The 27,949-nt window shown below is 56.8% G+C and overlaps 2 protein-coding genes across 6 annotated transcripts; one reads left to right on the plus strand and one right to left on the minus strand.

The window, feature by feature from the left end:
* Positions 1-60: 60 nt before the first annotated feature.
* Positions 61-20,346, minus strand: NACC1 (nucleus accumbens associated 1). Of its 3 annotated transcripts, XM_072787072.1 has the most exons (8): positions 20,197-20,346; positions 19,346-19,438; positions 4,769-5,737; positions 4,475-4,648; positions 3,776-3,881; positions 3,579-3,676; positions 2,710-2,965; positions 61-251 (listed from the first exon to the last, which is right to left on the minus strand). In XM_072787072.1, exons 3-8 carry the CDS (start codon positions 5,727-5,729, stop codon positions 155-157), a joined length of 1,692 nt encoding a protein of 563 aa, XP_072643173.1. In that variant the 5' UTR covers positions 5,730-5,737; positions 19,346-19,438; positions 20,197-20,346; the 3' UTR covers positions 61-154. The 3 variants fall into 3 exon arrangements, with proteins under 3 accessions (XP_072643173.1, XP_072643175.1, XP_072643174.1); XM_072787074.1 differs by having other exon boundaries at positions 61-2,965; XM_072787073.1 differs by lacking the exons at positions 19,346-19,438; positions 20,197-20,346 and adding an exon at positions 18,981-19,134.
* TRMT1 (tRNA methyltransferase 1) lies at positions 20,293-27,692 on the plus strand. Of its 3 annotated transcripts, none has more exons than XM_072787049.1 (17): positions 20,293-20,449; positions 20,755-20,958; positions 21,051-21,106; positions 21,357-21,499; positions 21,669-21,856; positions 23,334-23,449; positions 23,541-23,653; positions 24,457-24,605; positions 24,793-24,879; positions 24,963-25,032; positions 25,134-25,268; positions 25,367-25,452; positions 25,752-25,860; positions 25,946-26,022; positions 26,969-27,088; positions 27,180-27,309; positions 27,502-27,692. In XM_072787049.1, the coding sequence occupies exons 2-17, from the start codon at positions 20,774-20,776 to the stop codon at positions 27,649-27,651; spliced, it is 1,914 nt and encodes a 637-aa protein (XP_072643150.1). In that variant the 5' UTR covers positions 20,293-20,449; positions 20,755-20,773; the 3' UTR covers positions 27,652-27,692. The 3 variants fall into 3 exon arrangements, with proteins under 3 accessions (XP_072643150.1, XP_072643149.1, XP_072643151.1); XM_072787048.1 differs by having other exon boundaries at positions 20,350-20,449; positions 20,674-20,958; XM_072787050.1 differs by lacking the exon at positions 21,357-21,499 and having other exon boundaries at positions 20,364-20,449.
* The last annotated feature ends 257 nt before the right edge of the window (positions 27,693-27,949 follow it).

Below are 27,949 nucleotides of genomic sequence, written 5' to 3' on the forward strand. Positions count from 1 at the left end.
TAGTGCTCAGTGGCTGTCCCTTCCTGGGCCTCGTGCACCCACAGAGCAGCATGCGGCAGGGCTGTTACAAAGGCGTTTCGTTTATTCTCCTCATCAGTGTCACTGATATTCTCATGGTTCACATTTCCCAGTGCGGCTCCTCTCCTTACAGTAGTTAATGTGCAATCTCACTTACGGGCCCGGGGAGTGGGGGGTCGGCCCAGGGCGGGGAGGGCGTTGGCACTTCACACGGACAGGGCGGGCGGTCTGTCCTGCGTGAAAGAGGCGGGTGAGTGGGCGGCCGGGGGAGGTGAAGAGGGGGGCCCCACAGTCTTTTTTTTTTGCGTTGGTCGGTGATTCTCCATTCGTGCTCCTCCCTGGGCTGCCCGGGGTGGGGGGACCATGCAGCTCAGGGCAGGGCAGGGCAGGGCAAGAAGGAAAAGCAGCAGGCCGCCCAGGAGGTGGGGAGGGCAGGGCGGGAGGGAGGGGCGCAGGGGTGGCTCCTGGGGTAAGGCACAACCCTGTCTTTGGCTCTCCTGGTGAGGAGTTTCCTCCCCTGTGCCCCTGCCCGGCCCCTCCCCCCAACACACAGTCCCGGGAGCCAGGGGCACCTCCTGGGGTCCCTGAAATGAGGGGGCTCTGCCACCCAACCCAGTGCTGCAGGGGCTTGGAGGAGGGGCAGGGGCAAGCCCCACCCAAGGACAAGGCAGGGAGGGGCTGGGCAGGGGCCTCCAGGACAAAGGTGCGGGGAGGGAGAAGACCCCAGTCCCAGAGAGCTGGCCCCTGCTAAGGCCTGAAGGAGGGGAGCGCCTAGGGACTCCTTCCTTGTAGGGTCTGGCTGGAGCCCCAGCCGGCCCCTCGGCCTCGGCCGGCCCGGCAGCTTGCCAAGTGACCAGGATATTGTGCTTTGGGATCGATGCTGGGGTAGGATGTCAAGGCCAGGACGAGGGCGTGGGGGAGGTGCGACTAAGGTGCTTGTGCTTTCGCTGGGGTGTCGACTCCCCCCCAGACACTGGGCCGGCTGAGGACTAAGGTGCAGGGGCCGGGCCATGCCAGCTGAGAGCCAGGACTCCAGCCAGACCAGGCACCCCCACCCCCACAAGATGTCAGACCAGTGGGGGCTGCTGGGTGGTGGGGGAGGCCTCCAAATCAGATTCCAAGGGTCCCGTCAGGGCTGGCCACCCCCACCCCCCACCTCCCGCCATCCCCCTGCCTCTGGAGAGGCCGCTGGGAGCAATGGGAGCAATGGGCCAGTCAGATCCAGGAAGGAGATGAGAGGCAGTGGGACCAGGGCTGGAGGGAAAAAAGGTAAAATTGTAAAGAAACGACACCCAGTGTGGGGGGACAGGGAATAAAAAAGAGAACCCTCCAGAGTTCACATGTAAAACTCAAAAAAAAAAAAAAAAAAAAAAAAAACCCCTCGCGCTGGGCAAGGACAGAAAGAGGAATGGTTAGAGAAAATTCTGCAAACTGCTAACAATGGAAGCGGGCCCTGCCTTGTCCCCAAGAAGCTGGGCTCAGCCAATGGGCCAAGGCCAGGGCCACCCTTCAAATGGAGCCCTGCTGGGAAGCAACGGAGCGAGAGGGGACCTAGTCAGACCCACGGGAGCCCCAGCAGAGGCCTGGCCGAGTTCTCGCCTCAGAAATGCGCACCCACACTACACACGCACACACACACACTCAGCCTGCCCCCAGCCCCCACCCCGTCCTGGCTGCCTTGTCCCCGGGGACTGAAGGGGACATCCGACACAGTCCCGTTGGTTTGAAAAATAAAAGGAATCTTATACTTCAATATTTCATTAGCTAAAAAAATGCTTTAAAAAGTATGTACAGTGGGTGGGGACAGGGGGGTGGGGGAGGGGGGGGAAGGGCAGCAGCCCCCCAGCCTGCTCCCCTGGCTTCCAGCCCTGGCCCTACTGCCTCTCATATCTTCATTTGTTTAAAAGCAAAACTTTTACACACGTGCGCGCGCACACACACACACACATGCACGCATACACACACACACACACACACACACACACACACACTTCTGTGAGCCCAGGAAACCTCTCGTTCTATTCGCAGAGACCTTCAGCAGGCCCCCAAGAGCCCTCCACTCAGGACTTGCCCCTCTCAGGCCCCAGGGGACAGGTGGGGGCAACAGAGGTGGGCGAAGGGTCAGGGAGAGAGAAGGGCACTGGTCCTGCCACCGCCCACCACCTTAGGTCAGTCGTGGAGTTGCTCTGAGCCTGGGGTCCCTCGGCTGTGAAATGGGCGGTCCCCTCGGCCTCGCCTACCCCAGCCCCCAGGTGCAGGGACAGACGAGGGAGACAGGAAGGCGCTTTTGGAAACATGGAAGCACTGGGAGGTGGTGGCAGGAGGGGTCCTGAGAACCCTGGGGAGGGGGCCTTCCTGAGCCCCCCCAGGCCGGCCCCTCCCCACCTGGCCTGGTGAGTGGGGAGACCACTGCTGGGGGTTAGGAGAGGAGGAGCGGAAGCTCCCCAACTGCACCCGAGTGCGCTAGAGACGGCAGCGCAGAGCTCGCACCAGCTGCTGCCCTCTCCCGGCCCGCTCGGATGGGGGGTGGAAGGTGGGATGGAGGGAAGGCAGAGGGGCTGGGAGCATGCAGCGCCCCCCGCGGGTCCAGGGAAGGGACAGACAGTAGCTCGTGACCAAGATGGTGGGCGGGTGTGACCGGGGAGGGAGGGGAGTGTGACGGCCCCGCGGGGAGGGTCCGGTGGTAGTTACTGGAGGGCCTCGGCCGAAGGGCCGGCCTCGCCGTCGTGGCTGGCCGTCTCGAAGCTGTGCTCCACGCCCATCATGTCCGGCTCGATCTTGCCCGTGTCGCTGATGAAGGTGGTGTAGGCATCGCCCTCGGCCATGAGCACCTTGAGCTTGGGGATCCAGCTCTTCCGGACGACACGGCGGGCATTGGTGCACATGTCAGCTGCGATGGCGTTCATCTCGCTCTCCTTGAAGTTGGGAGCAAAGTTCTGGCAGTAGTCTGTGAGGACAGAGTGGGTGCCTCAGGCAGAGCTTGGCCCTGGCCTCTCACCTCAATGACAGATCAGCCACATGGCTCCTTAATCCCCAAACGTGTGCAGACACGCATGCCACCCCAAACTCCCCTCAGAAGTGACAGAAAGGAGGACTCGCAAACCAGGATGCTAAACCGCATCAGCTGGCCCCGTGCCTGACTGAGGTCAGCCATGTGTGAGGTTTGAGGATGACCCCTTGAAAAACCTGGGTCATTTGCCATAATCTAGGAATGGGGAGATTCCATGTGAAAACCTAGACTTCCCTCCTGACAAATGGCTGGGGCCTTCCTGCTTTATCACCCCGGTGACTACTTCAGGACCTTTCCCCCACGCCCATCCCCACAACTGACATAGGCTTATCTTAAGTGCCACCCCCTCCAACCCACCACTATGAAGAAATCTCATACCAAATGAAGAAACATCTAACCAATCACAGGCCTCTTCTCAACAAGCCCAGACTGAGCTTCAGAATCCTCCTTAACACCACCCCCCACCCACCTATCAGGGTCAACACCAGAAAGGACCATCTGCCTGCCTCAGACCCCACCCCAGCCTGACTCCAGAAGGCCAGACACTCACACTTGACAGCGTGAAGGACGCGACTGTCCAGCGGTTTGCGGCTGGGGTTGTTGGAGGAAGAGCGGATGCCGGTGCCACAGCTGTTAGCCAGTGTGTTCCTGAGGTGGGGGGCATGACGGAGGGGAGTCAGGCCCCCCTGTGGTGGGGGAGGATGGGGCAGCCCCCTCCCCTCCATCCGGGGTCTGTGAGGGCCTCACCGGTCAAAGAAGGAGGCCAGGAGGCGCCGCAGCAGGACCTTGTGCCGCGTGCCCGCGCTGACATGGCAGTTCATGAGCTGCGCCCTCGTGATGTACACATTGGTGCCTGGAGTGGGGAGCAGGAGGGTGGCCGGGGGCCCCAAACTGCCACGTTCCCCACTTGGCCGGGCCCTGGCCTGGGCCCCGCCAAGACGCTCCCTGACAACTCGCCCCAGCATGGCCTCGTCAGCGATCAGGAAAGGACAGATGGTGGTGCCACTGTCCACGAGCACCTACAACAGGCCGGGCCTGGCTTGCACATGTGTGGCTTTTGCCCACACAACCACCTGGGCATCAAAAAGAACAGGCAGTGGAAGCTCACACTGAGGCACCCTGCCACCAAGAGCCAAGATTCTTAACCACTGTGTTAGTTACCCCTCCAACCACCCCATGAAGCTGCTAAGGTACACGGGTGGCCAACAATGCCAGCCAACAATCATACCAGCCTCTGGGCTGGAAACCTGGAGGCCAGTCTTTGGCACGTAGCAATGCCAAGGGCTGTCAGCTGCCTTAGTACATAGCCAGTGGGTGGCAGCGGGGCTGGGGCTGGCCCCTGTGTTTGGCTCCTAACCACCATCCCCAAAGCCACTGGCTCAGAGGGCACAGGGGCCCACAGTGGGAGGAGGCAGGGAATCTGGGGAGGAAGTGATGCTGGCCCACCTGTCACCAGCTCCAGCTTCTCAGAGGGGTCACCCTCATCGTAGAGCTTGGGGTGGCAGCGGTTGCCAATCTGGTTGATGAGCTCAGCCGGGAGAGATGCCAGGTCTTGCCGCACCCGGATGCGATTCCGGGACTCAGGGGCCACCTGCTCAGGGAGGGCCTCCACCTTCTCGGCTTCGGGGGCAGAAAGCAGCATGTGTCGGGGACAGGAACTGCAGGGACCGGACTGGGGGGGGGGGTGGGCAGGGACCGGGCTGAGGGGGGGGTGGGAGCAGGGCAGGGCAGGCACCTCACCTGTCTGGCCAACATTCATCATGCTGTACATGGTGTACATGTTGCAGATCTGCCGGTACTGCTCATCCGTGCCCTCCTCGCCTGCGTCCTCCTCTTCATCCTCCTCATTGTGGTAGGAGCCAGGGCTGTCGCTGGTATAGGCGCTCGAGGTGCCCGGGCTGGTCCGCTCTGACGTGCTGGGCCCACTCACCACACCCCCTGCTGCCGCCACCGCTGCTGCCGCTGCCGCCCCCCCAGCAGGCTGCCCAGCGCCAGCCCCTGCAGCTGCTGCCACAGCCACGCCGGCAGGCTGTGCTGCCGCCACCACTGGGGCCTGTTGGGGCGGCCGGTTGGCAGCCAGGTCCGGTGTGGAGAACTTGGCCATCTTGCGGCTGCCATTGCCACCGCCACTGCTGCTGCTGTCCCACAGCCTTTTGGCCACAGGTGTGCACTGCACGGAGTCCGACTCCTGCTGCTCCGTCTTGACACGGGACACCAGGGGCAGCGGGGTGCCACAGGCTGGCCAGCTTGACGTCTGAGCCACGGGGCTCTGGGGCTCGGACGATGGGGCCTCCTCAGCGTGCAGGCCCTGTGAGTCGCAGCTGGGGGAGCTCACCTTGAGGAAGAACTCGGTGCCCTTCTCCATGATCTCCTGAATCTGCAGGAAGCCGGCCGTGTACATGAGCAAGAACTGGTCACCCACGTTCATGCTCAGCCGGCCCGTGTAGCAGAAGCTGAGGATCCGCTGGAAGGACTGGGGCTGCACAGCGGCCGGCAGCTCCACCACTGCACTCCGGCTGCTGTTGAACAGGTCCCGGAAGTAGGAGCTGCTGGCAGCAAGCACAGCCCGGTGGGCTTTAAAGGCATGGCCCTTGACGACCACAGACACATCACAGTACAGGCCTTGCAGCCGCTGCTCATTCAGACACTCCAGGATGCTGTTGCCAAAGTTCGGGATCTCCATTTGCAGGGTCTGGGCCATGGTGGCAGCTGCGTGGGGGACAGGGGGAGACGAACAGGGGGACGGTGTCAGGCAGCAGCCTCATTCCCCATCGCCCCCCACCTCTCTCACAAGCCTCATCTGCCATAGGGAGACACATGGGAGCAGACATCCACATGGTGGAATTTGCCGTGGTTGTGAGAATTGCCCAGAGCCACCCACGCCCTCAGTTCCAGCCTCTACGACAGACTGTCAAATCAGTTAAGGCAGCTACAGAACTGGGTGGCCGCAGTTGTCCCCTGCAGACAGGGGGGCAAAAGCATGCACACACATGTGTGCTTCAAGACTAAATGAGTGAGTGAGTTAACACGGTGAGCATCCCGTGAACATTAACACATCACCAGCGCTACACACGAAGGGTAACTGCAGGACACTGGCCTCAAAACACCAAGGGGGTCAGGGGCATCTGATTTTTCACACCGCATCCAAGTGGTGACCAGGTGACCCCCCAACCACCATTGGCCGAATGACTGAATGACCACTCAAGAAACTCTTTGAAGCAGCACGAGAACATTACTGGTCATCAGGGCAATGCAAATCTGAAGCACAATGAAACACCATTTCATACCAGCGAGGCTGGATAGAATAAAAAAGACAGACAACAAGTGTTGGCAAGGAGGAGATCGGAATCCTCCTACACTGCTGGTGGGAATGTAAAATGGTGCAGTTGCTATGGAAAACAGTCTGGCAGTTCCTCAAATGATTAAACATGAAATTACCATATGACCCAGCAATTCCTTTCCTTAGATTTATTATACCCGGGAGAAATGAACACCTATATCCACAGAAAAACCTGTACGTGAATGTTGATGGCACCATTCACAATTGCCAAAAAGACAGATGCAACCCCAAGGTCCATCGACTGGTAAAAAGCTAAATAAAATATGGTCCTGTCATACAATGGAATATTATTCAGCCATATAAAGGATGATACATGCTACTATGGGTGAACCTTGAAAACAATATGCTAAATATAAGGCAGACAAAAGGACTGTGTGTTACGTGATCCTGCTTATATAAGATGTCCCTAACAGGCAAATCTGGAGCCAAAAAAAAGCGGACTAGTGGTTGCCAAGGACTAGGTGGGGTGTGGGGTGGTGAGCAGAAGGATGCAGGGGTTTCTTCTTGCCTTAATAAAAAATGGTCTAAAATTGTGGTCATGTGCACACAATCTGAAGAGTTGATCTTTGAACACGGCTTTGAACTGTGTAGGCCCACTTATACACAGAAATTTTTTCAATAGTTCAGTACTGTAAATGTATTTTCTCTTCCTTATGATTTTCTTCCTTTTGTTTCTTAAATAATGTCTATACCCAAGGGGTGGGGTTTGGACTCACAACCCCAAGATCAAGAGTTGCATCTTTTTTTTTTTTAAGATTTAACTTATTTATTCATGAGAGACACAGAGAGGCAGAGACATAGGCAGAGAGAGAAGCAGGCTCCATGCAGGAAGCCCCATGCTGGATTCAATCCCGGGGCTATGGGATCACGCCCTGAGCCAAAGCCAGACACTCAACCACTGAGCCACCCAGGTGTCCCAAGAATTGCATGTTCTACCAACAGAGCCAGCCAGCAAATCTTCCTTATGATTTTCTTAGTAACATTTTTTTCCTTCAGTTTACTTTACTGTATATAACACATAACATACAAAATATGCGTTAATTGACTATGTTATCAGTAAGGCTTACAGTCAACAGTGAGCTGTTAAGTTTTTGGGGAGTCAAAAGTTATACACATGGACTTTTACCTTCACTTGCACATTGGTGGGGGGGTGTTGTTAGCACCCTAACCCACTTGTCTTTCAAGTGGCTGGCAAGGAGGAGATCGGAATCAGGGTCAACTGTACTAAAAAACCATTCAATTATACACCTTAAATGGACTCCATGGTATGTGCAGCTCAATTAGGCTGAGGAAGGAAGAACCCATACTTGCCATGAACATTCTGGATGTTTTGAATTTTGAAGTTGGTGATCATGCTTATTTACAAAAATAGGTTAATATTTTATTTTATTTTTTTTAATTTTTATTTATTTATGATAGTCACACAGAGAGAGAGAGAGAGAGAGGCAGAGACACAGGCCGAGGGAGAAGCAGGCTCCATGCACCGGGAGCCCGACATGGGATTCGATCCCGGGACTCCAGGATCGCGCCCTGGGCCAAAGGCAGGCGCCAAACCGCTGCGCCACCCAGGGATCCCTTAATATTTTAAAATAAAGATGCGTAAAATCACACCATACACATCCAATTTATGCAGATTAACCCCCAAGTTTTGGAGGGAGGTTAGAAGTGAAAATTTAAGGAACAGTCTGTGTGGAGCGCCTGGGTGGTGAAGTCAGTTGAGCACCTTTCTCTTGGTTTTGGCTTGGGTCATGTTCTCCAGGTCCAGGGTCAGGCCCCGCGTGGGGTTCCATCCTTAGCACAAAGTCTGCCTGGGATTGTCTCTCCCTTTCCCTCTGCGCCTCCTCCACTCTCTCTCTAAAGTAAGTGATAAATCTTACCCCCCAAAAAAAGGAACTGTCTGTGACCCTGCTCAGGCACTCCTCAAATGTGAACTTCTGCATCACAGCCTATTCCATCAGTGCACATTCCGATCCAAAACTGGGCATGTCCAATACTTTGAGGGCACTCATAAAGGGGCTTTGAAGGACAGTGTGGCTTTATAATTGCACCCATAGTAAAAGTGAGTTCCCTGCAATTCTATAAAATATATAAGGCAGTGGTCCTGAATGGGCAGGGTGGGATGAGAAAGGAGGAAAGCAGGTGTGCAAAGGCCCTGGGGCAAGTACCAACTAGAGCCCTCGGCTGTTTCCCATTCCCAGATTAGCTTTCATGCATCTTTCACATTTTTCATTCACTGGTGAGTCTATTCTGAGCTGCTTCCACAGGCTGAGCACTGGGACACAATGGAAGCTGGCACCCTATGTGGTTCAAAGAAGGCTGCACAAATAAAAGCAGCCATGCACTCATGAACCAACTCACTCCTGAGAGCAAGAACTCCAAATCTCTACTTCTCCATTTGGAAACAAATATTGATAAGGCCAACCAGATCCATGCAATTTCAGTCTGTCCTCAGGAAGTTGCTACCTGAGGGAGACACGGGCAGGCCCTGCCCCTCCTGGTCCCCATGCTACCAAAGAGCTGACTGCTGACCTGCAGGAAGCAGTTCTCTGAACCCTTTTGGCAGATAGAGGGGGCCGATTTCATACTCTCAATTCTCAGATGGGAAAACTAAGGCCATGGGGAAGTTAAGAACTGTTCTGAGGTCATTAGTCAGTATATAGTAGGGACAAGAGTCAAACCAGGGTCTGTGTGGGCACTGAAACTTGGGACTTCCCTTGACTATGCCAGCCTCCACATCCTTGTCATCGTCAAAATCACAGTCACCTCCAGGGGAAAAAAAATAGGGCCATATGTGGGGTGGAGACAGGGACTCCCCCATTGGAAGGCAGCACACCCCTTCCAGGGGCTCAAACTCGGGGCCAGATGGGCTAGGAGCTGGCCCTCTGTGTGGAGATAGGAGAAACTGAAGCAGAGTGCAGGAGTGGGAGTGGGAGGACAGAGCCCAGAGTCCACTCCACAGGCCTGAAAGCCCAACCTGACTCCTAAGCTGCTAAAATGAAGGTACTCCAGGCACTGGGGTCCAAGTGACCAGAGTCAAGGGGGTCAAAGGAGAGGCTAGATTTCAGTCCCAAAGGAGCTCTAGACCCTAGCTTGGAAGGCTCATACTATAAGGGGGGGGGGAGGCAGGACCAAGGCAGGAGAGGCCTGCAGTAGAGTCAGAGCACCCCCTCAACCCCAGACCTGGTTTCAGATGCCAGCCCCTCATCTCTTTGCCTTGGTTTGTTCATCTGTAAACGGGGACTCATTCATCCAACCCACCTCAGTAAACTGCAAGGCACAAGGTATATAGGTCTAAAGACGGGCTGCTTCCGTATGCAGTTGGCTGGCGGAGAGACAGGGAGTGATACAACCGGGGCGAGGGTGTCACTGAGGGGCAGACTCTGGGAGTGAGACAAAGGGCAACCAAAAGTCTGGGGCAGGAAGGAGTGAAGTGCAGTCTGGAGAAACCCCCCCGCCCCCCAGGAGACCAGCGTTGGGAAGACCAGCTGCTGGGAAGGGTGTGGGAGTGTGTGCCTGGCCTGGTGAGAACCAATGTTCCTGACGGAGCAGTGGGAAGCTTGGGGCAAGGGAGATGCAGGCCCAGACCAGCCTGGGGAGAACTCTGAACAGCAGGATGGAGAAGGAAAACAAGTGAGACACAGGGCTGGGCCAGTGGCAGGGACAGGTGGCAGCAGCAGGGACAGAGAGAGGAAGTCAGACCCAGGGATGAGCAGCTGTGAAGAGGTGGCACCAAAGCAAGAATAAACGACTCCAGTTTGGGAAGCGGCAGGCAGCTGCACCCAGGAGTTGCAGAGGGCATTCTGAGGGGTGCTCCCAGCTGTGTGGTGTGTGCCAGGTGCTGCAGCAGGCGCTCTCCTCAGGGTCCCCTCCACAGTGGGTGCTAGGACTGCCCCACTTTATAGGTGGGGACTGAAGTGCAGCCCTGCTCCTTCCCGGAAAGCTGGACTTCAGGGCCTGACCACTCACTGGGAGTCAGCAGAGGATGGCTGCTCAGGGGAAGCTCAGCAACAGGAGCGCTGAGGTCCCTGGGGTAAGAAGGAGGAACACACACTGGAAAGGGCCTCCGAAGGTGAGAGCCACCCAACAGTCGGGCTGGGGTCCCCCAAGCCTTGTGAACCCCAGCCTCAGAGCCCAGCACCCATGGCTTTGAAGCCCTTGATTAACCATTTGGGAGGGTGAGGGAGACAGTGTAAATGGCCCAACCAATCAGTGCAGAGGCCCCCTCTGCAGTGCAGGGGAGTGGGGTGGCTCTCTCTCGACCCTTTGTGGTCTTGTTGCCCTTGCGAGGATGGGGAAGGCGTGGCCATGGCTGGTTTTAGAAGCTTGGCGACAGACCACCCCCAGGCTCCCTTCCCTCCTTTTGTGCCTGGGCAGCTAACCTAATCTGGTCCCCTGGACCTCAGAAGGGAAGAGCTGCCCGGGGCAAAGCCCCTAGCCCACACCTGCCCTGTGAGGGAGGGACCACGGAACCACAATGCACACCCAGAAAAACCAGGTCTGAAGTATCTGGTACCTGGCTTAGGTCACCTGCTGCCTTAGGAAGAGATGTGATGGAGCCAGAGTTAGGGGGTCTCTAAATCAGCCAACATTTCTGTCCCCACCAAGCACACTGCACAGCTCTCTTACCTCAGCCAGGTCTTTCCCCAAACTGCATACCCTGCCCCAAGGACCCCTTTCCTCCCACCACCCACATCCTCCTCTTCCACCCTGTCACCCCCTGGCTCTGAGAATTCTCCAGACTAGAGAAGATACCTCTCTTCTGCACACTCTCCCCACCACCCATCCAGTGCCCTTATGCTTACCTCTGAGAACACTAAATCCCACTTGACTATAGACGCCCTTAGGGCAGAAAACCTCTGGAATCTTCTCTCCTCACAACTTGGCATATTAGCCTGCTCATCTTCTGGGGTCCTCAGAACCCCCCAAGGGAAGGGGCAGCCCCCAACCCTACACAGGGCCGAGGGGACCCTCCTAGCATCGCTAGTGTCCTGGCCCCAAACGTGAGCAGGTCTCCCAGCGAGATGCAAGGGCCCAGCACACGGTTTCCATGACCTCCCAAGTCACTCAACAAATATTTGCTAAGCGTCTGCCTGGGGCATGAAGTGCTGGGGAGCCCGGGGCAGGCCAGCACTGAGACAAGGCCTGCCTCCAAGGGCTCATGGTCTGATGGGGAATGTGGCCATATATCCAGAGTCACACAGATCAATGTGCTGCATACCTGGGCTTCTGATTTCTTTCTTTTTTTTTTTTTTTTAAGATTTTAATTATTTATTCATGAGACACACAGAAAGAGGCAGAGACACAGTCAGAGAGAGAAGCAGGCTCCATGCAGGGAGTCCGATGTGGGACTTTATCCTGGGTCTCCAGAATCACACCCTGGGCTGAAGGCGGCCCTAAACCAATGGGCCACCAGGGCTGCCCCAGGGCTTCTGATCTTGCCCAGAAGAGGTGGCATTATAGCTGATATCTGGCGGGGGACGACAGATCTAATGAGGTAGTGGTGGAATGGGAGCCTAGCCATCAATGTACAGGAAAGTCATGCAGAATCCCAAGGGTGAAGCAGGCATAGTCCTTCCAGAAAGTGAAGGTAAATAAAGCTGATCCAGGGCTTAATCCTTGGTCAACTCTCTCTTCCCAGAGATTGAACCCAGAGATTCAGGGATCTGCTCTGCATCTAACTATGCCCCTTGCCCCAATGCATGTGTTGAAATCCTAACCCCCAACATGTCTATATTTGGAAAGAGTCTTTAGGAGGTAATTAAGATTAAACTAGAACGTAAGAGTGGGGCCCTAATGTGCTAGGACTGGTGTCCTTAGAGAGATCTCTCTCTAAGCAGACTTACTTCATCTCGGACTTCCAGCCTCCAGAACTGTGAGCAACGTCTGTTGCTTAAACCACCCCATCCTTGGCATTTTGTTATGGCAAGCTGACTCAAAGTCAGGCTTGAAGTAACATCCACTCATCTACAACACCCCCATGGAACGCCTGGTCTCAATTTCCTGTGGGTCCTGGACCTGCATATATCCCACCTGAGTTGGTGTCACCAACCCCAGTCCGCTGGCCATAGCTCTTACCAGCTCTAGCCCTCTTTGCTTGAGTCAAGACCCTCGGATTCGATCCCAAACACTTTTAAAACCAGTTCTCAGCCCCAGCTCTGACTTCCTAGAATGCTGTCCCTGAGATGGCAACAGGGCTTGAAATCCTCCCACTCACCTAGCTCGAACTTCCAAAGACAGAACCTCTCCCAACCCCAATTCCTGTGCTTCTCTGGCTTGATTTTTCCTCCTTGGTGCTTCCTACAGTCTAATTAGATGTGTTTCTGGCTTGTGTCAGCTCTCTCAGGGCAGAATGGCCGCCTGTCTGGTTCATACTACAGTGTCCACTGCCCTTAGGACCAGATCAGCACACAACAGGGACTCAGTAGTTGTTTGTGGAATGAAGAATTACTTCCATTACTTCCTACCTAACTCTCTGTTCTGTTGCACATTAGCATGACTGAAACAGTGGTGCTCAGCAGAGGCAGAGGTCTCTGAGCTGGGCAGGAGTGCCACCCACACCACAGGGAGAGTCACTGGGGCCAGTGTGGAGGGTGCTGTGCAGATGGGTGCCCTCCCCTGAGAGCCACACCAGGTGCGTGGCCTGCAGTCAGGGTCCCGCTCTGGGATCAGTGTCACTGAATTATGGATTCCCACCAACTGCTCATAAACCACCGGACCATGCTGGAGTGTAGGAGGCTTAAACTGGAAGTGCTTGGCAGAGCAATTCCTGGGAGTGGGAGTGGAAACTGCCAGTGGTTCAGAAAGGGTTCCAAATTCTCCAGGCAGCAGGAGCTAGGGGTACAGATGTGCACTACCACCAGGGACGGTCTTTCCAGCTGACTTTCCAGGGAAGTGGTAAGCTGCTCAATGACGTGTCAGCCAATTAAGGGAAACCACCAATCCCAAGGACCAAAGGCCCTTGGAGAGTCCTACAATCCTTCATGCAGCTCAACATGAGGTCAGAGTAAAGGTGGGGGGAGGGGCAACACACCCCAAGGCTGCTCCAGGAACCTTCTTAGCCTATAGCCATTCGGACCCTCTGCAGGAGCTGAACTGGAAGGCAGCTTAGGCAAACATTTGTTAGCAAAGAACAAAGTTATCTGACTGTACAGATCCCTACTGTTGGCGTTTTTTTAACTTTTAATTTTTATTTTTTTAAAGTAATCTTTACAACCAACATGGCACTTGAACTCACAACCTCAAGGTTAAGAGTCCCCAAAATTAAGAGTAGCATGCTCCTTCAACTGAGCCAGCCAGGCGTCCCCCTACTGTTGGCATTTTTTAAAGTACGTGCACATTTGATTCATTTTCTTTTCCCCCAAAATGCTGCCATTAAATCCTCGGTGGGTAACAGGATTGTGACAGGGTGATAGCTGGCCATTAGCATTTACATTGCCCCTACTGTGCACTGGCACCTGGCAAGAGCTCATTTATACTTCTTGCTAGTTTCTGAGGCAGAAATGACTCTTCCCGCCATTTTCTGGGTGAGGAGAGCAAGGCCTAGGACTGCACCCAGGCCATCTGGCTCCTGTCCCAGAATCGGGAGGTAACAGCAGCTGAGGCTTCCTGACCACGGCTGGCCCCTGCCAAGCTCGTGCTCTGCATGGTCTCATCACTCCCCAAGGTAGGCAGCCACCATGCTTAGACCCATTTTGTGGATGAGAAAACTGGGGCTCAAAGACGCCGGAGCCAAGAAAGGCCAAGAGCAGAGCCAGGGCTCTTTATCCTCACAGGATGTGTCCTCTCCAGAAATGGGGTCTTGGGTGCCCTCTGAGGGCCAGAGTGGGTGCTGCTCCTTTGGCTCTCCTGGGGGAAAGCCTTCTCCTTTGCCCAGCCTCCCCAGCCACTGTCCAGCCTTCCTCCCCTCCCTGCCACCTCCAGGAATGAGCAGTCTAGCCCAATGCTTCTCCCTCTCTCCTCCCACTTCTCACAGCCCTCAGGAATCTGAGGCCTCTGCCTGCAGCAGCTCTGCGGAGAAGGAGATGGGCAGCAGCCCTCCCCCTCCCCGCTGGCCCACCTTTATGCCCCCGTGCCTTCAGTCTCAAAGGACCTGGTGGCAGCAGCGACGCCAAGGGTGGGGAAGGGAGCCTCAAGCGCCAAGGCCCTGAAGGACACACGCACCCAAGGAAGGAGGCTGGTAGGGCTGCAGTGCAGGTGGCACCTGGGATGGGGCTTATGGACATGCTTGGAGGCCATGTGGGCCCTTGGCAGGGCTTGAGAATCCGAATCTTATTATTTTATGTGAAGCTCAAAGCTTTCTGCTTAGAACCGTGCTTCCCTTCCTCTATACCACCAGAAAATACTGACCTAGAGCAGTACTCGCCCCTTGACATCAGGCTTCCCAACTATAACATGGGCTGAGTAAGCAGCAGCCACCTCACAAGGCTGTTTCAAGATCACACCACCAAGCAACATGGGTACATGGGTGCTTACCCTGTGACTGGCAGTAACACCAACTGTTATTATTAGTTATTTCCCTTCTGTCTGTCCCCCTAAGCCCCTTGCAGGGCTGTGAACTCCCTGACAGCAGTGGAGACATCTCACACTACTCACCAGCTCCTAGAACCTCATGCCATTTTATGATAAATCGGGCAAGACTTCCTGAGGGCTCTCCATCCAGTGCCTTCCTAGCATCATCAAACACCCCATACGCCAACCTCTGTGTTCCTCATAGCAACACAAGGATCCCCTGACCTTGACCCTGCATCCACTGGGGCCAGATCATCCTCTAGGGTGGGGAACTGCCCTGTACATTTTTTTTTTAATGATGTTGAGCAGCATCCCTGGCCTCTACACCCACTAGAGGCCAGTACCCGCCTCAGCTGTGACAGCTAAAAACGTCTCCAGACATTCCCCAAGTATCCCTTAAGAGGGGGCAGAGTCATTCCTGATTTGAGAACCATTGCTACACAGGTATGCCTGCCTGTCCTCACTCATCAGAAAAGGAAACAGGAGATGCCAAGGTTACGACTTTTGCCCGGGGTCTCATGGTTGAGCAGCGTGGTGCTAATGGTGGAATCAACCTCTACTATAACAAGTTTGCTTGCCTTTACCCAATCCCTGCTTAATTTGGAAAACAAAGTCACTGTCCTCACCGAAGTTTCTTGGGTCTCTAAGGATGCTGAGACATTCACCAAAGGAGGCAGCGCAGGAGAGCCGGGATGGTGACCACAACCACACACTGGGCACAGCCTGCAAGAGCCACCAGACCAATCCCACTCCATAGCATCTGCAGCTCAAAGGGCCCTCCAGGGGGGAGCCGGAGGGATGACATTCTCAGCCAAAGGGGGCCAGGAGCAGAGGCAAGGAGATGAGCCTGCACGCTCTTGCAGTGTGGACAATGGGCACCCAGGGTGTGGAGGAGGAAAGAGATGGGGGTGATGAGCAGCACAAAGGATCCCAGAGAGGGAGCACGGGCCATCCCAAGTACCACCAACTTGTCTTCCAAGTCCAGGAGGCTCCTCATCACCTCAAAAACAGGCTCCCTTCTCCATCACTTGTGCTGGCGCTGGCACTGACCCTGATGAGCTCTGAGTCAGACCTGGCTGGACCAACCCCCAACCCTCTTCAAACCAGTGTCTCCAGGTTCACCCCCACAATAAAGCCTCCAAGACCGATTGAGACTCAGCCGTCCTTGCAGCCTAGCCTGGTTCACTGGGGCTCCCGACTGCCTGGCCAGGGCCCCGGACTTTACAAGGCCTGGATGCAGGCCAAGGGGTCTGCACTTCAACTGGGGGGCAGTGGGGAGATCCAGGAGACCCCGAGACCGGGCGCTTTTCTGCAAATGGCACTAAGGGTCTTTACCTTCACACCACTCAGGGCCACCACTCAGTCCTTCCCTCATGAGGACAAGATATTTAGAGTACTTGGCAGGAGGCTGGCACATGCTCAATAAAGGCTTTCAATGTGCTGTCCCCTCTGCCCAGAACATTTGCTCCTCCCTGCCCCAGCTTCCCCTACCAGGCTGATTTCTTCTTATTCAGGGCTCAGCTCTCCCACAAGCTTTCTCTGACCACTCAATTTGAAATTCTCCATCCCCCCCTCACCCCCCACCCCAGATCTGTAATTCAGGGCTGCTCCCCTGGCCCCTAGCAGACAGTCGACACCCTAGTGAAATAAAACTGTCCCATGAGTCCCTTTACTTGTTGTCCTTGCTATTTTAGCCTTCTCTGGCACCCCGGGTCTGTGTGCCCCTTAGTCTGCACAGAAAAGCAGCTTTTGAGTGCCTTCTCTAGCTCCAGGCGCAACTCAGAGCCACTACCCTCCTCTGCTATCCACACACCAGGGCCAGTCTCCACCAGCATCTGGCCCTGTTCCAGCCACGTGACCAGAGGTAGCCACCCCCACCCCACCCCACCCCCCACCCGTTCTCAGTACCCAGCCCTGAGCCCCAGCCCGTGCCACAGAAGCCAGTCTCAGCCCGACCAGGCAAGGGAAAAGTATCTTTAAGTGGGGCTGTGGCCCAGTTCCCCTCACTCCCAGAACCAGGAGGCAAGCCAGAGAGAGGAAGGGGAACAGGGCCCAGGTGGGATCAGTGCTAGGAACTACAGGGACAGTGGGGGAAGGCAGGGAACGAGGGTGACAACCCATCATTAAACCCAGGCCTGGGTGATACCACTCAACCCAGCAGTTTGTGGCTCTTGCTTCAGGTGCTGAAGATCCCAAGGACACAATGGTAACAATTAGCCCTGAGAGAAGGAAGGAAAGTGTGGAGGTCTGACCGGGGACCAAAAAGGGAAAGAAGGAAAAAGAAAAACCAGACAAGCAAAGCCAGATGCAGCTCTGCAGCCAGGCCCCATCCTCAGACTGCCTCCCCTTGCCAGCCTACAGTTCCATGACCCCTGACCTCTTGGCTTCCGGAAGGGATGGGGGGGGGGGGGATAAGGTGTGACCTGGCCTCTGAGAAAGAAGCTTACACTATTCGAGCCCCCCACCCCCACCCCAAACACACCAAGAAAATTTTGTCCACAAAGGTACTGACCTATCCCTTGGGATGGGCAAGAGAAAAGGCCTGGGCACAGAATTCCCACCAGGGAATCCAGAACAGTGGGAGCTCCTCCAGTCATGCCCCTTCAAAAGCTGGCCCGGGAGACTGTGGGTTTGAGCTGAGGGCCAGTCAATCCCAGTCTGCCACTGACTAGTAGTGTGGCCTGGGACAAGCCACTCAGAGCCTCAGGTTCCTCCTACCATGGAGAAGGCCTAAGCCGACCCAGTGGTGGTGAGCAATCAATTCCCAGCAATCAGGCCTGAGCCAAGAAGAGCACCCCAAAGGCAGAGCCCTGAGGCCAGTACCCCCAAAGGCCTGGGCCAGGGTGTAGGTGGTACCAGAATTGATATCCTCAGTGGCCTGCCTTCGCCCCATCAGGAGCCTCCCAGATACAATGAGCTTTACAGGCTCACCTCCAGTTCTTCACCTCCGGGGAGCTGGTGCCTGGGAGGCTATGGTATAAGATGGTGGCTGTGAGGTCCCATCCCTTAGGCTTAAGCCCCAAGGCTCTGCTCTCAAAGAGTGGGGAAAGAATCTAGCAACCCAGATACTCAGGTAAGGGCAGTTGGGCTGCCTCCCTGCAGATATATATGCCCGAGCTACATTTTCTCGACTTTCCCAAGCTGCCCACACAAACACCCACTGGGTGGACCAGCACCCTGGAAAAGCCAGCGGGGTCTTGCCCCAAGGGTAGGTCGGGGACCCAGAGCCTAACTGGGATGAGGAAAAGAGGAAAGACCCCAGGTCGGGCCCAGAGCTAACACCTGGTGGGGAAAGAAATGGCAAGTGCCTTTTGAGCGCACTAGTTTCTCGGGACGCCCGGTATCGCTGCCACTAGCCCAGCCCAAAGGCGCTGCTTTCCCCCTCTCCCAAAGCTCCCACAGAAGTTCCTCAGCCTACCTGATGGCCTCCGTGACTGGCCGTCCCCCTCACCATCTCTCCAAGCCCTAACCTCATATGACCCCTGCAAACACCTCTGGGATCGCCTATCCGCCCCCACCCGGACTAACTCCGCCCACACCCACCCTGCCCCACTTCCTGGGCTTCTCCTCAGCCGCCCCCAGGCCTGTAACCTGACCCACCCACCTCCTCCGGCGCCCGGACACTACCTGCAAGCCGGCCCCTCCCCGCCCCCCTCCGGGCCGTTTCCCTCCGGCCGCGCCGCTCTCCCCTCCTCCCCCACACGGCCGACCCAAAGCCTGACTCCTCCTCCCCCTCCCCCCGGCCTCCCCGGGCGCCTCCTCACTTTCCCTCCTCTGGCCCTCCAACTTCCCGGGCCTCCGGCACCTGCCCTGGCCCAGCCTGGCGCCCCCCTGCCGCCGAGCGAGTGGGGGGAGGTCTGAGCCCAATCCCGCCACCCCCAAGCCCCACGGCCCGGCCCGGGACCGGACGCTCAAGGCCGCCAGCGAGGGCCGGGCCTCTCCACACTCGCCGGTCCGAGCATAGTGCAGGCGGAAGACCCGGCTGCTTTTCTGTCCGAGGAGGCCCCCCGGCCCTCCCCGCTCAGCTCTCTACCGGCCCTCGGATGCCCTCGGGCCGCCCCGGCGAGAGGAGGCCGGAACCGGGCCTGGGGCGGGCCGCCTCACCTGCGCCGTGGCCGCGCTCCGGGGGCTCCCGGCGGGCTCCGCAGCGGCGGCTGGGGCCGGGCCTGGGCCCGGGGCGCGCCCCCCTGCGCCGGGGCCTCGGCCTCCGCCTCCGCGGCCTCCGCGGCCTCCGCCTCAGCAGCAGCGGCAGCCGCGGCGGCCATTCATTGTGGGCCAGGCCGCCCCAGCCGAGCGCCGAGCGAGCGCAAGCCGCGCCGCCGCCGCAACCCGGCCGGGGAGGAGCGGCCGCGGCCCCGCCCCCGCACCGCCCAGACCCCGCCCCCGAGGCCAGGCCAGCTGAGCGCCGAGCGCGCCCCTTCCTCCCATCTCCGTCCTCTCCGTTCGCCCCTCTGGGTCCCCGCCAGTACCTGGGCTCTGCTGGAGAGTTCCACTGCCGACCCTGCCACCTTCTAGTCCCGCGACCTTGGACCCGTGCCTCTGCCTTTCGGAACATTCGTTTCCTGTAAAATGGAAACGAGTTCTATTTATTGTGCCAGGCACTGTGCTAGGCTCTTTATGGGAATTATCTCGCTTAAACGTCACAGTAACATTACACACTTAGACACGCTTTATAGAAAGGGAGACACACAGAGCTGAGAAAAACTGCGCAAGATGACCAGCAAATACGTGGTGGTGGGTGGCAGGAATCAAACCCAGACACAAGAATCGACAATAAAAGTTAACGCTTTTGTTTATGCCATGCCAGATTCCGTTGTAGGCATTTAACCTGCACTAACTCGCTTAGAACTCCCCACAATCCAATAACGAACGTTAAAAAGTTCTGTCCATTTTGCAAATGGGCAAACTTAAAACCATAGAGAGGGATAAAAACGAGTGACCAGGCGAGCTGGGATTGGAACCCAGGCAGGGGAGACCACTACGCTCTCCCCAAGTCCTACACCAGGTAAACCTACTGAGACCTTACTACGTGAGAGGGACTGTTTTGCACAATTTCCAGGCATTCTGTAGTTTAACCTTTGCTCTATATTTGGAAGCTAGCATTCTTATTTAACAGGTAAGGAAAGTGAGGCCCAGAGAGTTTAAGCAACTTGCCAAGACCATGTGGCAGGGCTGAGATTCAATCTCAGTAAATCTGATTTCAGAGCCTTGATTATTCCCGCAGAGTTCCTCGAAATAATATGCTTGCAGCACTCAGTACACAGAAACCGATCAGTAGGTGTTGAATTTCTCCGCTTCCCGCCCCCTTTCTGCGCCTCACCTTCCTCATCCGTGAAATGGGGCGAGTGATGAGTCCCCTCCCGGGGGAGCCGAAGTGATTAAGGCTAGCCACACTACTTTCCGAGCTTTCCGCGGTGCATTTTGATCCCGGCCACCCACTGTAGGTAGCATCACTGATTGGCTAAAATCTATCATGTGACCTGCCCTCCCACTGTGCCAAAATGGCGACGCCCAGGTCCTAATCCGGGAAACGTGCACCCAGAATATCTCGGTCCTCGACACCTCGGGCGAGGGTGAGAAAGGCTTTGGCGTCGCGGGGATGGATCCAGGCCAGGGTCGGGCCCTCTCGAGGGCTTCTGGCTTCTCAGGGGCCGGTCCTCCGAAGATGGGGTGTGGTGTCCCCCTACCGAGGCCGCCGGGTCTTCTTAATCTTAAGGTGTAGGATACCTGGCTCGGGGACACATCTCTCTGATGCGCTTCCTATGCCCTCCCCTGCCCGCCGCCCCCCCCGAACCAGGCTTGGCGGGTAGAGGCCCCCGCGGATGTCCCGTGCGAGAATCCTTCCGTGGCTAAACCTGACTCTCCGCTCCGCCTGCAGTCTCTGTAGAGCCGGGTTTATGGAGGGGCAGCCGCAAGGGCTGCCGAATCCGGCCGAAATGGAGAACGGCACTAAGCCCTGCGGAGAAGAGCGCCCCTCTGAGATTCAGGAGACAACTGTCACCGAGGGGGCCGCCAAAATAGCCTTCCCCAGCGCCAACGAAGTCTTCTACAACCCAGTGCAGGAGTTCAACCGGGACCTGACGTGAGCAGGGGTCTGGGGCCAGCGTGGCAGAGGGCAGTGGAACTGCAAGGATGGGGGGGGGGGCGGGTGAGCTAACCCTCCGTCTCCCGCAGATGTGCCGTGATCACCGAGTTTGCTCGCATTCAGCTCGCGGCCAAAGGAATCCAGAGTGAGTCGAGGTCCCCACTCCTGGTGGGCGGAGGTCACACAGAGCTCTCTCCCTGCCCCGCCTCCCTTTCCCTTAAAGTCCTGAAAGGCTCCGGCCACACACACAGCGGGCCTCGGGCTCATTTCCTTCAGGCTTTCCCCAGGGGCTTTGAGGAAGATCTTCCATGAATTTTCCGTTTACTGAGAAATAGGGGGAGGTGTCTCAGAGGAAGCTTTAATATCCCCTGACTTGTGCTTCTGGGTGGCTGCAGTCAAGGTACCAGGTGAGAAGGACGTGCAAAAGGTGGTCGTGGACTTGTCAGAGCAAGAGGAGGAAAAGGCTGAGATGAAGGAGGGTGCAAACCTGGCCCCAGGAGACCAACCTCGAACAGCTGCCGTGGGGGAGATCTGCGAGGTGGGGCCTGAACATAGCAGGTGGCAGCCCTGGAGTCCTCCAGTCATGGAGGAAGGAAGGCTCCTGAGGCGGCAGAGCTATAGGAAGTGGGGAGGGGGGGGCGCTCCTTGGTGCCCAGCAGAGGACAGAGGTATCCATGTAAGTGGGGCTCCCTGATTACCCCCAACAGGAAGGCCTTCGAGTACTGGAGGGTCTGGCAGCCTCCGGCCTACGTTCCATTCGCTTTGCGCGAGAGGTGCCCGGGCTCCAGTCTGTGGTTGCCAATGATGCCTCTGCCCGAGCCGTGGATCTCATTTGCCGTAACGTGCAGCTCAACGGTGTGGCCCACCTGGTACATCCCAGGCAGGCAGATGCCCGGTAGGTTTGGGGCCGCAGAGCCTGATGGCTGAGAGGTGCATGCTAGAACAAAGCTGCCTGGGCTTAAATCCTAGGCCTGTCGTAGTCTTCCTCTGTGACCTTGGGAGAGTGCCTCAGTTTCTCTGAGCCCCAGTTTCCTTGTCTATAACACGAGGATGTGAGTGTTACAGGAGTTGTAATACTAATGCTGTGTTGATTAAATGAGAGATGGTGTTTGGCCAGAAGCATGTACCATTGTGGTTTCCCTTTTAGACTTCTCCACCTCTGGTACTTTTATTCATTCTATGAACCAGCATATGTATATCTAGTCTAGTCGTTTGCTCTGTGCCAGGCATCTGTAAACAAGACCGACAAAATCCCTGACCTTGTGGCATTCACATTCTAATGCAGGGGCCTTGCAAACAACCCCCCGGTGAGGCCAGGTGCCTGGTTTTTTAGAGGCCACCAGCTAAGAATGCTTTTTGCATTTTTAAAGGGTTAAAAAGGGTACCATTTGTGGCCTACAAAGCCTAAAATACTTACTCTCTGACCCTTTACAAAAAACAAATAAAAAGTATTTGCTTAAAAAGTACACGGTTTCCTGACTATTAAAAACCTGATAGGAGGGGCACCTGGCTGGCCCTTTTGCGCTAAGCATCTTTCCCTGGGGTATTGGGATTGACCCTGAGTCGGGCTCCCTGCTCAGCGGGAGTCTGCTTCTCCTCCCTCTGCCCTGCTCATTCTCTCGCTCACCCTCTCTCTCAAATAAATAAATGAATAAAATATTTTTTTAAAAAAGACGACCTCATAGGAAACAAAAACCATAACAAATAACAAGACAAATGAGTAAACTGTATAATAAGCTAGAGGTGAAAAGTGCTGGGGTGGGGGGTGGTTGAGGGTGGAGTAGGTGATGGAGGAAGGTGGTGGTTGGGTTACAATTTTAAATAACACAGGGTCAGGGCAGGCTACACTGAGAAGGTAGCATTTGCATTTCCTCACCTACAAAGGGAGCAATAATCATTTCAAATCCATTGATTTATCTGGAAGATTATTTGAATCAATGAGTTAAGAGATCTATGGGGCACCTGGGCCTTGGGCTCAAGTTACGATTTCCGGGATTCGGGATCCCTCTGCTCAGCAAGGAGTCTGCTTCTCCCTCTCCCTGTGTCCTTCCCCTACTCCTGATCTCCCTCTCTCAAATAAATAAATAAAATCTTAAGAAAAAAAAAAAGATTTATAAAATGCTTGAAACAGTTGTCAGGTACATACATGTTACATCTCCACTGGCTCTTACTATTGCCATTGTTAGACATGAGTATGCTGAGGCCCAAGGAGAAAGAGTCACTCAGCAAGTGGCCTTGCCAAGACATGAACCTAGGCAGCTGGCCCCCAAATCCAGCCCAACATGGTCACACTGAATGAGTGAACATGAGTAGGGGACAGAGCAGGACCCTCCCTGTGCAGGGGGCTGAGGACCTGGCCTTCTTGCTCCCAGGATGCTGATGTACCAGCACCAGAAGGTATCCGAGCGGTTTGATGTCATCGACCTGGACCCCTATGGCAGCCCTGCTCCCTTCTTGGATGCAGCTGTGCAGGCTGTGAGTGAAGGAGGTGAGGCCATGCTAACTCGAGGGTGAAGAGTGGCTGACACGGGTGTAGAGAGGGGACTCTCGGTTCCTGACTGCCCAAGCCCTCCTTGCAGGGCTGCTGTGCGTGACCTGCACGGACATGGCAGTGCTGGCGGGGAACAGCGGAGAGACGTGCTACAGCAAGTATGGGGCCATGGCCCTCAAGAGTCGTGCCTGCCACGAGATGGTGAGGGGGGCCCCAGCCCTTTCCACCCTGCAGACCTGCTGAGCTGCCTCCAGGCAGCCAGGGCCAGATCCATCCCGAGAGTTCCGGACAAGCATGTCTATAACCAACATAGTCCCGAGAGCCTGGCCTGCCAATTCTGGTCATTTGGGGGGCAATGGTTCTGCCCAGGGTAGGAGCCCATGATTAGTTATGTCATTTTTCCTAATATATCATCTCTTTTAGCAGTTTTTCAAAATTGCTTTTTAAGACCATTTTTGGGTCTGGGTTTGGGTTCACATCCTAGCTTTGCCAGTGTCATTGGACAATTGATTTCATCTTCTGGGGCCTTGGTTTTTGCATCTGTGAAATGAGCATGATGAGCATGGGTTGCCATGGGGATTCAAGGAGGCAGGGGGTGGCTGCATCCATGGGCCCAAATGGAGGATGTCCCATCTTTGTTCCTTAGGGGCCCTGTCGTCAGGTCAGCCTGGGAAACCAGAACGCAGGTCCTTGGAGCCCATCGCACGGGGCACGCTGACATCACTAATTGGAATACATTCAGTTTAGTGGCCCCGTGTGTTCCTTAATGGTGTAGTGCCCCCCTGCAGGGCCATAAAGAGAGACACCAACTTCTGTGATTTCGTAGACAGAGGTAGCTGAGGCATTCAGTTGGCAAGGGTCATGCAGCCAGGATGCTTGAGGCTGGGCCTGGAACCCAGGGAGCTGGCCCTGATCTGTGTTGTGAGCGCCTTGTGTGCCACCAGGGTGGCGGGGAGGTGGCAGTGGAGGCATGAGGATGGCTGATGGCCATTTCCCACCCCCAGGCCCTGAGGATCGTCCTGCACAGCCTGGACCTCCGAGCCAACTGCTACCAGCGCTTCGTGGTGCCACTGCTCAGCATCAGCGCTGACTTCTATGTGCGTGTTTTCGTTCGTGTCTTCACCGGCCAGGCCAAGGTCAAAGCCTCAGCCAGGTTAGTCTGGGGCAAGGAAGAGTGATGAATAGAAGGAGGCAATGGGGCCTTTTGGGGCATTGGGAGGGCAGGGCATGATGCTACCCCGGGGAAATGGGGGTCCAGATGGGGATGAAGTCAGCCCGAGGGAGGAGTTGGGGTGTAGTAATCACGCTGGGAACATGGGGCCACCCCTGTTCCCCCACAGCAAGCAGGCACTGGTATTCCAGTGTGTGGGCTGCGGGACCTTCCACCTTCAGCGTCTTGGCAAAGCGTCGGGAGCCGCTGGTGGCCGGTGAGCAAGGGTGAGCCGGGGAGGAAGGTGTAGGGGGAGTCCCAGGGTCACTGTCCCCTCCCACCACCCTTATCTATCTGCAGGGTCAAGTTTTCTGCAGCCTGCGGTCCCCCGGTCGCTCCGGAGTGTGAGCACTGTGGGCAGCGACACCAGGTGAGGCAAGGGAGAGGAAATGGGGGGAGGGGGGCGGCACCACTAGGATCGTGGTGGTCTTGACCCCTGCCCATCTGGCTGCCGTGCGTGTGTGTCTGTAGCTTGGCGGTCCTCTGTGGGCAGAGCCCATCCATGACCTGGACTTCGTGGGTCGTGTCCTAGAGGCTGTGAGCACCAACCCTGGCCGCTTCCACACCTCGGAGCGCATCCGAGGGGTCTTGAGTGTCATCACTGAGGTGGGGGCTGGGTCACGACGGGGAGGGGGTGGGGAGCTCCACCTGTGCCCCACCATCCCTCCTCCATCTGCCCACACCCATCGTGTCCCCCCTCGCAGGAGCTCCCGGACGTGCCTCTCTACTACACGCTGGACCAGCTAAGCAGCACCATCCACTGCAGCACGCCCAGCCTCCTACAGCTACGGTGAGGGTCCCCCGGGTGCCCTCGGGCAAGTCCAGAGCCTCTCAGGCCAGGGTCTCCCATAAAACAGATCCAGCGTGCCTCTGCACGGGAGCTGGGAACACAGCTCGGAGGCTATGAGCCTTGGCGAGGGGGGACAGCCTTATTCTTATGATCACTGGCATTATGCAGGCCACGCAGCCCCCGTGAGACGTCCAGCTGCACTGGTCCAGTCGAGTGGCTCCCACCCACACAGGTCAGCACTGGCTTTGGGGTCCGGCCCCCCACCCACTCTGCTGACCGCGGCCCCTCCTGCTCCCCAGGTCGGCCCTCCTCCACGCTGGCTTCCAGGTCTCACTGTCCCACGCCTGCAAGAATGCGGTGAAGACGGATGCCCCCTCTTCGGCCCTCTGGGACATCATGCGCTGCTGGGTGAGGGCTGGTCTGACCGGAGGGTCATGGGCAGGCAGGACACGGTCAGGCCTGCATCCCCTGACCTTCGAGCTTTGCCTCCCAGGAAAAGGAGTGTCCGGTGAAACGGGAGCGCCTGTCAGAGACCAGCCCGGCGTTCCGCATTCTCAGCGTGGAGCCCAGGTACGGGCACCGCCAGGGCCGCCCCAGGCAGGGGAACCCCCGTGCGTGCAGACGACACAGATACTTCCCCACACAGACACCTGCTCGTTCGACTGAGACCCAGAATCTTCCTCCTTGCCCTCCCCTTTTGCCCCTGCCCTGGTCTGGGTGCACCACTGCCCACCTGCACCCCCGGCCCCCACCCGCTCCCCACCCAGTCTGTTCTCCCCACAGCAGCGAAGGTACAACCAGTGAGCCAGATCACGGATGCCCTGCGCTCAGAACCCTGTGCCTCCCACCTCACTCACTAGAGACCAGAGTTCTACCTGCAGGCTCTGCAGCATCTGCCTGACATCTCCTGTCCTCCTCTGTCCAGCTCTCCCCGCCTCACTCACTCTGTTCCGGGCCAAACTCCCCAGGCGCAACCCCACCCAGCCACCTTTATCAGGGCTTTTCTTCCCTTTATCCTGCTCCATTTTTTTTCAAAACCCTTACTCGTGCCCTAACACCATATCATTTGCATATTTCTGATCCGTCCCACTGTCTCATGTGCTAGAACATGGGCTTTACCACTGGCAGCAGATTTGAGGCACCACAGAATAGACACTTGCTAAATGTTTATTTAAATGGATGAGAGTCGGGACGCCTGGGTGGCTCGCCTGGGTGGCTCAGCGGTTGAGCACCTTCGGCCCAGGGCATGACCCTGGGGTCCTAGGATCGAGTCCCGCATCAGGCTCCCCTCATGGAGCCTGCTTCTCTCTCTACCTATGTCTCTGCCTCTCTCTCCGTGTCTCTCATGAATAAATAAAATCTTTTTTAAAAAATAAAAAAATAAATGGATGAGGGTCCTGACAGGCAGACGCAGTCTTCTCGAAGCTCATGGAGCTGCACTGCGATTGGCAGGTGGTCTGTGCACACCCGCAGGCCTCTGCCCCTCAGCCCCGACTCCCGCTTCCCGCTTCCCCAGGCTGCAGGCCAACTTCACTATCCGGGATGATGCCAACCCCAGCTCCCGCCAGCGAGGACTCAAGCGCTTCCAGGCTAATCCCGAGGCCAACTGGGGCCCCCGGCCCCGCGCCCGGCCAGGGTGAGTGAGAATACAGTGGCGGTGGGGCTTGGCCAGGGCAGGGGGGCACAAAGGCCAGACGGGGTCCCAGCTACTCCCTCTCCCTGCACAGGGGCAAGGCTGCAGGTGAAGCTATGGAGGAGAGACGCAGGCTGCACCAGAATAAGAGAAAGGAGCCCGCGGAAGACCCAGTCCAGCGGGCTGCCCGGCTCAAGACGTTTCCCTGTAAAAGATTCAAGGAGGTGAGGCACCCTCAGCTGGCCCTGCAGCACCCGGGGATCCCCCTCCCAGCAACAGGATACGGCCAAGGGCCAATCAGGGCCGGGACACCTGGGGTAGGCAAGGGGTAGGAGTGAGCTCCCCATCCAGGAAAAGGACCCAGCAGAGGCTGCTGAGCTCTGGGCTAGGGTTCACACCCCCCATCCTCCCACCAGGGCACCTGTCAGCGCGGGGACGAGTGCTGCTACTCCCACAGCTCCCCAACACCCGAGGACGCTGCTGAAGCCACCCCCAGTGACGGTCCCAAGACCCCTTACCAGAACCCACCAGGGCCAGGCGTCGCCACTGGTCCCGGAGTAGACTGAGCCAATAAAGAGATGTCATCTCTTCGCCGGTCTTGTCTGAATGAGAAGGCTGCCTGTGGTCTGTCTGTCCATCTGCCTTTAGGGCTCTGTCCTCTCTCCAGCGGCCTGTCTGCAGGGGAGCTCTGTGGTTCTGGAGGCCTGTCTGTCCCTTGCTGACAGAAGTGTGGTCAGTGTTTCTGCCTGGGATGTTCTGTCGCCGGGTGGGGGTGGAAGCTGACCCTCTCTGGCTCCGCGGTGGTCTGTCCCCTTGCAGCTCGGGGCTCTGCCCCCCCCACCCCCCCGCCCCCCCGCTGCGGGT

Source organism: Canis lupus, chromosome 19 (genome assembly GCF_048164855.1).
Source record: "Canis lupus baileyi chromosome 19, mCanLup2.hap1, whole genome shotgun sequence".
NCBI lineage: Eukaryota > Metazoa > Chordata > Mammalia > Carnivora > Canidae > Canis > Canis lupus.